At 34.8% G+C, this 11964-nt stretch overlaps 1 protein-coding gene across 1 annotated transcript; it reads left to right on the top strand.

Moving 5' to 3' along the window:
* Positions 1-599: 599 nt before the first annotated feature.
* LOC110101693 lies at positions 600-8162 on the top strand. The gene is made up of 4 exons (XM_020829695.2): positions 600-804; positions 3660-3759; positions 3851-3971; positions 8140-8162. The coding sequence occupies exons 1-4, from the start codon at positions 675-677 to the stop codon at positions 8143-8145; spliced, it is 357 nt and encodes a 118-aa protein (XP_020685354.1). The 5' UTR covers positions 600-674; the 3' UTR covers positions 8146-8162.
* Positions 8163-11964: the final 3802 nt, after the last annotated feature.

The following is an 11964-nucleotide window of genomic DNA, read 5'->3' as shown; positions in this document are numbered from 1 at the left end:
TTATGGTGTTCTCCCGAAAATTCGGCAGAGTTCCGGCGTCTTCAGGCGGCGGGAAGAGCTCCGGCGGTGGTCGAGGAGGAGCTTCTTCCTTCTCCTCCTTCTCCTCCTTCTTCTCTTCTTCTTCTCTCTCTTCACTTGAGTCCTCTTTGTGTAGAATGAGGGCTCTATTTATAGTTTTTCTGGAGTGGCATAGCCCGTAAACAGGCGTGAGATCATGGGCGAATTGGGAGTGGTTTGAATGGACGGCCGATATCGAATCCTTTGATCATGCACTGTTCGTTGGACATTTGGAGGCCTTAATGATGCCAGAATTCGACGATCTTGGGCTCGTTGGATTTGTCTCGTCGAGCCGCTCGATTCGAGTATAAGCTCGTTAAAATCGGAGACCGTTTGGTAACTCAAATTGCAGTTTGAACCTTTCAACAGCGCTTCGGGTCCTTGATTCGGACCCATTTGGGCTCAGATTGGGCGTGAAGTGCACTGTTTAAAATAATAGCATATTAATAATAATAATAAAAAAGATGGGAGCACAAACTCAAAATTATTTTTTATTTTTTTTAATTCTAGTAAGAAATAAGAAAATGGATAAAGCATCAAAACGCAATCAAGGGTTTCTCTCGTTGCGGTAGAGGGTGGCGCTATCGAGCGATATAGTGGACGATAAGGTGGCAGGGATGGGCAAAGCGAAATTATTTGCTTGGGGAGTTGCGATCGTTATCTTCATTGTTTTGATGATTGTTACACCTTCGATTCCGCAGTCAGAAGAGTACCACAACTTCGCTGATCAGCGCAAGCTTTTCTTTGGTATCGGTTAACCCTATCTTTTAATTTCCCTGCCCTAGTTCTGTCTAACGGTTCTTTCAAGGATCTATCGTAAATTCTGCTTGAAGATCCATTCTGTGCTGATTCCAGTGCAATTGCTCCGTAACTGCTGAACTTGGGAGAAATTTGGTTTTATTGAGAGATAGTTGCCCAGATTAAGCAATGTTCCTTTTTTTTTTTTTTATTTGTTGAAAAGGGATGGATTGAAGCTGAGAATGAGCTGGCTTGTCTGAGTTATAAAGAGTGTTTGCTGCATATTTTTGTGGATTTCCATAATACTTTTCTGCTTGTTGTGTTACACGAGTGAAAAATAAAACTTCCAATGATAGTTTATATGACCTAATTGAAGTTTGACCGCAACTTCACATCTAAGGTAACTTCTTTGCTTCATGTGTGACAGTTGAACTAAAGTTGTAGAAAACTTGCCCCTAATGAATTGAATTGGGGTTCTATTTATAGACTTGGTTAGGTCAAATTCGTGTATATTTGTTATTTCAAATTTGATGCTTATCAAAATTGGATTGATGTATGGAGTAGATTTTGAACATTCAATTTTCTAGTGGTGAAGCCAGAAATTTTTTAAATGGGGGTGCAAAATGATTTTTTTTTCAAATATTTTCTCAACTTTTTTCATCTGGGTTTGGGACTAATAAGAGCTGTTTTAAAATACTTTTTCTTTTAATTTGTTATTTTAAAAAGATAAAATATAAGATGATAAAAAACCTATAATGCATAAACATTGACGTAGTGACACGGATACGACATGAGCACCGTGGAGTGATCGAAGCGCGTCGTTGGCGTGTTCGTTGCTTGTCAGAGGAGTGTCAGACGTGTGTCGTGTTCGATACGCGTCGAACATTGCATACCTCTTTGAGGAGAAGTGTCGGTGCATCATAATAAAAAACTATATAAACTTATGTTTCTATTTTAGCAAAGAATAAATAATAATAATAATATAAAAGAGTTATAAAATTTGCAGGGGGTGGATGGAAGGGCCCTCTTGAGCGCCCCCGCTGCTCAACCCCAACCAAAGTTTGCCCATTCTATTATAAAAAATCATAAGAACTTAAATTAAACGTACCTTGCCCTTGGGCTAGCTAAGATGCTTGTGAAGTCTTAAGCTGGCTTCGATGGTTACAACCCTTGGCACAATCTCCAAACCAATTATATGTGAACATCAAGCTGTTGACAAGTTGACATTGATGTCATGATAACAATGGTGGCTACAAATGTGAGTTTTGTGATAAAAAATTTAATTTTGATGCAACAAATCAACAATTAATAGGAAAATGTTGAATGTGTTCTACCTCCCTATTCATATATCTCAAAAACAAATACCATTGTTTACGAAAATGCTAAGAAATTGTTCCTCTCATTGAGAGAAACATTTGTATTTCAAGGAGTCTCAAAAAAGTGAAAGTGTAGCTGCCAATAATTTGGAGGAGTTTGGGAACATGGAAAGTCATCATCGTTGGACTTTTCCTAACTATCTAGCTTGTCATTATAAATACTCATTTCTCATCTTTCCAATGAGTGTTGTATGAGGTGTTAAACTAACTCATTGTAAATCATTTTTAACAAATTTTATCCATGTAACTTAGGTTTACCTGCTTTCCTACTTGATCATCTAACGTTATTTTATGTTCTCCTCTAACGGGTGTGTTTTCTATCTTCATTATATATGTCCAAACTATTTGTCTATTTTCGACCATCTGATCTTCAATAGATGTCACTCCAGCTTTTATCTAATATATGTATTCCTTAGTTTATCCTAGTTACGGCATATCAATCTTAGCTTTTCCATTTATTCCATAATTACTTTATATATTAATGACCTTTTATAGTCCAACATTCAGATCCATAAACATCGTTAGCCTAATCATGGCTTTGTAAAATTTAGCTTTAAGCCTCTTTCATATCTTGTTATCACACAAAACTCTTAAGATATTTGGTAATTAGCCTTAAACTTAGAAGTTATATTCTCATTTATATATATCCATTCTTCTTTATAATAGATCCAATATACTTAAACCTACTACACCCAATTGTCACCTTAGTTTTTAATATTATTGATTGATAATTGGTAAAATAATACCCACTAAAATTATATATCATATACTCAATATATATTCTAGTAGTTTAAGGCCATTATTTGTTAAACATTTCTTTGTTTTATTTTTCACTTATTTTAATTGAAAATACCACAACCAAATGAGGGAACGTTGGTACCAATTGAGGTTGCTGATGACCAGGTGGTAGCCTTGCAATGGAAGAGCTGTTAGAGTAGCCAACTCTTGCTATGAAATTCCCTTGCCTAAGGTAGGAGCGGATCTATATCAATTTGTTATCATTCACCTAGGGTTGGATTAAATTGGCCGGATTGATTGAATCTCTCTTTTAGGATACGGCTTGACCAATCTACAAAATTATCAACTTTCCTTCCAGAATTTTTCTGGGAAGTCAATTGAATTAATTCAGGTTCATCCAAACTTTTGTTCAATTATCTGTTAAACTTGATGAACCCATGTTTTGCTTTTTTTGCGGCTCTTCGAATTTTGTGCTTCATGTAAAAAAATATGCTTAATCAAATGGGATTTTTTTTCCGATCTAAATATGTCTTCGCTGACTTATTGATATAGGAAGCTTCACAAACTTCTTCTAATGCACTCATTATCTAGATCTTTATGCGTTCAGAAATTGTGCAACACAACTTTTTGATTTATTTTACTGCTTCAGGAGTTTATCCAATACAGTGTTAATTTTTTTTGTCTATCCTTTTTTGGTTGCAATATTATCAGTTTCTCTAATCCAAATATCTGCTTGTTTGTTTTCTGCAGGTATACCGAATACACTCAATGTTGTATCAAACGTTCCTTACCTTGTAGTGGGTGTTGTTGGGCTTATACTTTGCTATCATGGAAATTACTTTAGATTGAGGTATTGGCTAGTTTGGCTAATGTTTTATTTCTTTCTGGTTTAAAATCTGAAATTATTATTTTTAGTTTAATACTCCTTGATGATTTCCCAGCTTGGAAGGCGAGCTATGGGGTTGGTCATTCTTTTTTGTTGGCGTGGCTGCGGTTGCTTTTGGTTCCTCCTATTACCATGCAATGCCAAATGATGCTCGACTTGTTTGGGATCGCTTACCTGTGAGTTCATGTATTGTTAATTGAAAAAGTTATACAATTAGTGTGTGAGACTTTATATAAAGAATTGAGATGTTATTTTATTTCTATTGAATTACTTTTCTAAATTTCAAATCGTAATTCCTTCAATGCAAAATAACGCTTACCCAATTTCCATGCATTTAGTTGGGTACGAATTGCAGTTGATTGGACAAGTGGCTTAATTGCAAGCATATTTAAATTTATCAGTTCTCTATCTGCTGACCAAGTAATGCTTGCTAAAAGATCACTCATGATATTTTGAGTTGAGTTGTTGTACTTTCTTAAACTATTTGAATATCATAGGTAAGCTCATGCTGATTGTTTAGAAAACTAAAGTAGAGGGATGATAATGAATTAACTTGGCATCTCACAAGTGCCTTGGGATTGATTTATTTAAATTTCTAGGATGGCCCTGACCATCTCAGGCTCTATTTATACTGGATGATTTTATTTGGAAGCTTGAATATTTCCCCTTCCTGGACATAAATTCATCTCATAAATTTTATATGTTTTTATGCTACTCTTTATGTTTTGTTAAGTTGGGTATCAGAAAGAGAATGGAGATCTGTTAAACAACCAAGGGAAAGAGAATGATGATTTAGAGAGTACGGTCAAATTTGGTGTGTTAGTAGTGGAGGTAGCATGTCTGTATATAGATGAAGACAATAAAAAGAAATGAAAATGTTATTTTGAGAAATTATAAATGAATTATTTATTGAGGAGTTTCATGCAGTAGAGCAAAATAAAGAGAATTGTGAAGTATATTATAGATTATTCAAAAAATAAAATTGTTGGCTTTGAATAAAATGCATACAAGCTTAGCTTTAGGCAAAGCCAAATTTTCTATTAGAGGTAAGAGAAATGAAGGTGCTAACCTTGCTTTCGTCGTACTTGAGCTTGACCATTGCTCACAGCTTGGTTGGCTTTGAGTCTTCGGGTTCGATCTTCATGGCACTTTATACACTTGATGATTCGAACTTAGATATCTTGATTAGGACCATATCCTTATTGCACACACATACTTCCGCTTTGTTTGATAATTTGATTGCTCATCTCACCACAATCACGGTCTTTGTTTGATTGTGCATTTCACAACTATTACAATCTTCGTTCGGTTGCGTGCATTTTGCCACAATCGTGATCTTTGTTTAAGTGTATGTCTTGCCGTGTTCTTGATCTTTGCTTGGTCGTGTATCTCGCTGCGATCATGTCTCACTGCGATCACAATCTTTATTCGATCATGTGTTTCACCATTACCATGATCTATGTTGCTCGATTTGATCGATCGAGGTTTGTTTGATCAAGTATGACTTGATTTGAATGGTTGAATTTGTGTGCGGTGGCTATTTCAAAATTTAGAAATAATTAGAAAGTTTAATTGATTTAAATTAATTAAATTATCATTCAATCGATCTAATCAATTAATGCTAACTTGATTAAATTTGACTCATTTAATCTAATTAATTTGAGTGTGGTGGTTGCCTAAAAAAAGGGTTAATATTTCAATTAATTAAATAAGTTTTGCTCGAATAAATATGGGCTAATATTATACGTCCATTAATTAAAGGGCAATTGACGATAATTAATTAGAATTTTAAAATTCAAAATTCCCATCATGTTGTCGGTTTAGAATGTTGCTCAACTAATCCTACAACACTCCATGTCTTCACTTGCATTCCCAGCCTTCTCCTTTGCCCCGGCCCTCATCAGAACCCATGTCTCACACCTGCTTGTCCAAATCCTTGACCTGTAACACTCATCTTACTACTTAGAGGCGTAGTTTACCATATAACCTTGTTGAAATCTCAACTTGCCATTTATTCTACCTTTATTTATTTTTTGCTACCATATTACAAATGGACATCGGTTTAGCTTACTCGTTACTCTAGTTCTTTCAATCTCTTGCATGTGATTTTGATTTATATAAAAAAGGGAAATTAAGATTAATAAAGCAGAAATTCAAATATAATTAAATATTTTTCTAAATAATTTAAAACCTTGTTTCTTTAGATATTTAAATAAGAAATAATGTTTTCATATTGTTGGAAAGCATGTTTTATAATTATATCAAATAATAATAATAATAATAAATCTTTCATTCCTCATAATGATTTTCATTACATATCAAATTTATTAGATTTAGCTTAAAATTTTATTTATTAAATACTTAACATTAAAACATGTTTTCATATTAAATAATTATTATTTTTTTCAGTTTAAATATAATAACCATAATCTTGTTTGCATGTGTATCCATGCATTTGTGAAGATATAAACTCTGCTTTATTAATGTTAACTTCATATATTTGTTTGTGTTTGATTGTTCTCAACTGTTTGTAGACGTATGCTATTTACATATCTCATGGTCTCATTATTTTGCACCTCCATACACACAAGTGGTGTGATCAATCATTTTGCTGTGCTGTTGACATATGTTTTGTTGGGAAGTGGGAACCATAGGGTGGAAACCTTTAGAAATGTAAACAATTAGGAATTTACACTCTTTTATCTGTCTTCTATTGCCTTGCACTAGGTTCACCACCTTACATTGATTGCTCTATGGTATATCAACGTTATCTAGATTAGTGGTTATAGTGACAATTAAAGTTCTAGGCTTACATACCATTCATTTGTAAGTTAGACTCACTTCAGATAAAACCATAGCTAGTTCATGATTCCAGTCGGAGCAATGATTGAGCATATGGGCTCATCGTGTTGGACATGAATGGATGATATAAAGAGATGACTCGTTAGCCTCTAGCCTTGCTTACACCTTCATCATATCATGCCCTTGTGAGTTTGCTTATAGTCTAGGATCCAATCTAAGATATATAATTTAGACATAGAATTTACACAGCTAGCTTTAGGATAGGTCCATCTTCTTTTCTATTTAGGAATCACCGACCCATCACTTTCACAGGCAACTAGATGTATCAGATGGCATTTCTAACCGGTCTAGGTTTCTATCTTCTCTACTATATTGAGAAGATAGTTGGGCTTTTGTGGTCGCGCATTATTAAGTTGTAAGATCATTTCGACATCTCTATTACATTTGAGGAGATGTTTGGGCTTGTCGGATCCCAGATGATCAAGCTGTTAGTCTTATCATTGCCAACAATACCTGTTCCTTTTCATCATTCCACATTTTTTCCTACCTTTTGTATCTTCTCTATCAAATTGAGTGGATACTCAGGATTTCTATCATGTTCTTAATGTCTTCTCTACCATATTGAGTAGACATCTAGGCTTTTTTGATCACACATGAACAAGTTGTAACCCCCATTTTGATATATCATCTACAATATTGAGATGTTCGGGTCTCTTGATCATATGAGATCAAGTTGTAATTCCCACTCCTTGGATATATTTTCTATTACATTTAGATGTTTAGAGATTCCATATCAGTCCCGTCTTCCCAGGCATTCCCAATACCATACAATTGAGTTATAAGCCTCATCTTTGGTGTCCTCTTCTTCAAATGAAAAATATACCTTTCTTTCCTACCCTTCAATCTTTAAAGCCTAAGCAGCATTGTCAGCCTTGGCATGTATCACTACCATGTGCTATATGTCTAGTTTTGGTTTCTCCCTCAAGTGTAATTTCATCTATCAAGGCGCTAGGTGACTAAGTAAACTACGGGCACTAATGAACTCGAGGCAATGAAACTATGAGATTTTGACCAGGAGCATCATATCCACTTGGTAGGTTAGGCTTCACTTTCATACATCTGCTTGTTCCTTTTCTTTTGGATAGGTGCTGCCACATGGCATCATAGGTCCAGTCTTAGGCATCTCCTTATAGTTGATGCAGGAGTTATACGTCTCTCTTTTGTGTTTGTTTTGGTACTTTTGAGTCTACATTTCTTGGTTCCTTGGACAATCCTCCCCTCATCCTCTATAAAGGCCCATAAGTTTCATTCTAACTTTTACTTGACTAGAGCTACATTGTACTTGTCCGATTTGAACACAAGTGTTGACTTTTTAATCAAAAGTGTTCTAGACATGCCTGAAATATAATTAACTGTAGATGTTTACCCTTTTGGAAAACCTTAACCCCTATAATTAAAATAAATCCAGTTTGGAGACACATTCATCTCAGGAAAAATCTCTAGAATAAATACACTTAATTTGCCATCTTTTGATTATTGCAGGCCTAGACAGTGCATTAATCAACTATGCTCAGTTCTCTTCTGCAGTGCCGCTGTTGTTTTCGAGGCTCACATAAGGTAATAATATATATCGAAGAAAATGCAGTGCAAAATATATGGGGAGGATTGGACATGTACAATGAAGGGAAGAAAGTGCACCATTAATATAGGTAAATCAAATTGATGTCAACGAATTATGAAGAATATGTGTAAATCAATGATAACCAAATAGAAGTTGCACAAAAAGATTTGTGAAATATATGTAACTTCTCAATAACACTCAACATTAATCAGTGAGGAACTAGGATTTATAAAACTAGTCTCGAATAATTGTGAAAGGGCTAATAATTATGATGATGGTTTTTTTGATGAGTGGGTGATATTAGAGTTATATGATTGACACAATTTTTAATGAAATTCTTAAGGGTAAGCGGGTGCTAATTATTGAAGAAATATTTATGAGCTGGTTTTAAATACAAAGTGATTTACAATATTTTGTTAACTATTGGTGAATTAAGCTAACACGTGTTGTGATTGGAACAAATGATAAGGAAACATTGATTCCAAAGAGTCTAGTTGGCTTATTATAGGAAGATCAACATGGTGGCAATTTTTATGTTTGGTCAAACATTGTTGCAATTTTTATGTTTAGTCAATTAATTGAAAATTGTGGGAGACAACACAAAGATTCTGACCAGTCTTGTTTACATGGAAAAAAATAGACAAAGTCTTGTAGGTGAGACTAATTCTAACGTGAGGTCAAAATTATGGAGAAATCATAATTTGAACATATGGCCCTTAAAATTAGTAAAATAATAACCACGGGGTATTCAATTTTAGTGGATTCAATTTTAATTATTATGAGTCAATAAGTTGGATTGATACATAGGTGTGATGTGCGTGCACATCTTGGCTCTATCATAAAAAAATGAGGATATAGAGATGGATATAACTTGTAGAATTAAAATTGGGTGATTAAAATGGATTAATTTCTTAGAATATTATATGAAAAGTAATGTGGAAATTTAAAGGAAAAACTTAAAATAGCAATAAATTAGCTATTTTATATAGATCCAAATTTTTGCTGCAACTAACTTAGTATCAACTAAGTTTTATGTGGTAGAAATCAGAATGTTAAATGAATGTAGGTGATGTTAAATATAGGAATTGCAGGAATTTAATAAAAAAATTTTAAGCTTGCTAATTTTAAAATTAATGTTTCACAAGACTAGATTCTAGGATTTCTTAGTTGTTGATGTGCTTTGGCATGCTATTACAAACTAGATTAGAAGGGTGATTTAAAATATCAACAAAATTATAGTAAAACTAATTGCATAAATAACAGAAATCCACAGGTTAACAAATAGAAAGTTCACCTTGAGTTCCCCTCACTCTCACTCTTGAGGATTGTTTTAGCGGAAGAATAATTTCAGCAAACCTAATGACGCCACTAAGAGACAGAAGACGCATGCAGTATTGCCCAACGAAAAGTTAGCTGGATGGGAGAAGTCGGTGGATGTCCAATAACTCGCCACTGTCCGGAGATTTGGTGCTCGTTGATGGCAGACGTCAAAGTGAAGAGGATCCAGTCGACATAGTCGTCGACGGTGTCGTCAATCTCCAAGTTGAGGTCGAAGAAGGATGATGTCAACACATCTACTCATCCTTGATGATCGTATACGAATCCATGGTCTCTTTCAGGATCGGCCATTCATGGGGAGAAGGCCGGATTGCGTAGCTTCTTTTTTGGGGTGTATGAAATAATGGAGAAGAGAAGAAGAGGGAAAGCTTGGAGAGGTCGGCCAAGGCCAGGGGAAGAGACTTCTTTAATTTCAGCTTTTTGGTTTATGTGGGTGGAGAGGCAATAATTTTAATTTCAGATTTTGAATGGAAAGGGAGGGAATAATATTGAAATTCAAATCTCCTTTGATGGGGGAGTAAGTGAGCGGCCAACCTTGATGAAAGGTTGTTGATTGATAGCCTTAATAGGGAGCATTAATTCAATGAGAGGGAATAGGGGGGTCGGCCAAAGAAGGGAGAGAAAAAGGTGTCCACATTCGATGTATGTGGATCCTTGCATTAATTATTGATTGGGGGAATTAAATCTAAATTAATTTCAGATTTTTGGTGATTGGAAAATTCCTAAAATATGAAATATTAATTAGGAAAGAATTTGAAATTCAAATTTCTTTGAATTCGAATTATAATACTTTCCAAATCAAGAGTGGGCTAATTTAGGAAAGTAATGAATGTAGGGGAACAATGAGGCTGGCAGCTAGGGCTTGGGAAATGAGGCTTAGGCCGGCGACTAGGGGTGGAGGAGGGAAAGGAGGCTTGGCCGACGGCTTTGGGTGGGTTTGACGGCGGTAGGTGAGAAGGAAGGGTGGGGAAGAAGAAAGGGGAAGGGGAAACCGAGAGCCTGAACTCTTCCGGCAGCTGTCGAGTATTGCTTTGGCCCTCTCCTGGGGTTCTCTTGTATCAAGAGCTCATAAAGAAACAAAGAACAAGAGCTGCAATTTCATTCATCAATCATCATCTCATATAATATTGAGGAACATCATATATATGCCTCAAATAAAAGAAAAACACAAAGACTCAAATGCCCTCGGGGCCACAACATAAACTAATCCCTCTTGGAGGTACAATGGTAAACTAGAACATAAATAAAAATAAAATACATAAATGCATCATAAATAAAGAATTCGAATCGCAGCCGTTGATCTACGATTCCTCCGAAGATAGACGCGCCGAAATCTTCTGCTGATGTCCTCATCAGTAGGGGTTAGAAGGTTATATCATGATATGATTGTATTTGAGAGGCTGTGACATTACCACCCAATGTTGATGATGTTGTAGAAATAGATTTGATTGACTTGGTTATGAACGATGAAAGGCACATGATGCATCAATATGAGAGGTTGATAGAATCAATGTGGAAGATGTCGAAAGTTAAATGGGTAGGGCCAAATATAATTTGATGCAAGTAGCAAATGAAGACTTGCCTAACTAAAATTAGCACTACATGGGTCAATTGAAATGAGTGGAGGAGGAATATAAAAACTTGCCTTGAATGGTAGGGATAAGGCTATTTTTTGTTTATTAAGGGTGATGTAGTCTCTCTTTTAAGTTTTTTTTTTTCTGTTAAACTTTCTGCAGACTTATTTATTTACTTATTTTTGCTGTTTTAAGGGTTCAATTTATCCTTTTATCACGAGCTCTAATATTTTGCTAAACTCTTCAATGAAGATTGTGAGAATACAGTTGACTTTAGTGACTTTAGCACCCTAAATGAAAATAAAGATCTTTGTTTTTATCGGCATATTAATTAAACCGAAGTTAGAGATGCTTTAAAGAAAATGAATGTGTGGAAAAGCGTTGGACCTGATGATATTCCAATAGAGGTGTGAAAATGCTTAGAAGATGAAGGAATTTCTTGGTTTCTAAACTTTTTCTATTATTTTGAAGACTAAAAAGAATAAAGGTGATGCACAATATTGTGCAAATTATTGGGGAATTATGTTAATATGCCATACTTTAAAACTGTGGGAGAGAGTTATGGAGCATAGATTATGGCGTGATATTAATATTTCTCAAAATCAATTTGGATTCATGCCGAGTAGGTCTACCATGGAAGCTATACATTTATTAAGAGGTTCGATGGAGAATTATAGATAAAATAAGGAGGTTCTATGTATGATATTTATTGATTTAGTGAAAGCATAAGATAAAGTTCCAAGAGAAGTGCTATGGAGAGTTTTTCAAAAGAAAGGGGTTAATAATGCTTATATTCAAGTCATTAAGGATATATATGCAGGAGCTATTACTTGT

Source organism: Dendrobium catenatum, unplaced genomic scaffold, assembly GCF_001605985.2.
Source record: "Dendrobium catenatum unplaced genomic scaffold, ASM160598v2 fragScaff_scaffold_328, whole genome shotgun sequence".
NCBI lineage: Eukaryota > Viridiplantae > Streptophyta > Magnoliopsida > Asparagales > Orchidaceae > Dendrobium > Dendrobium catenatum.
This window is presented reverse-complemented; position numbering and strand designations above follow the sequence as displayed.

What these genes read in the sequence shown, in the direction of transcription:
- LOC110101693 (XM_020829695.2), top strand. Translation starts at nt 675, where the DNA reads ATGGGCAAAGCGAAATTATTTGCTTGGGGAGTTGCGATCGTTATCTTC. An exon ending in TCAGCGCAAGCTTTTCTTTG is followed by an intron (nt 805 to 3,659) that starts GTATCGGTTAAC and finishes TGTTTTCTGCAG; the next exon opens with GTATACCGAATACACTCAAT. An exon ending in GGAAATTACTTTAGATTGAG is followed by an intron (nt 3,760 to 3,850) that starts GTATTGGCTAGT and finishes ATGATTTCCCAG; the next exon opens with CTTGGAAGGCGAGCTATGGG.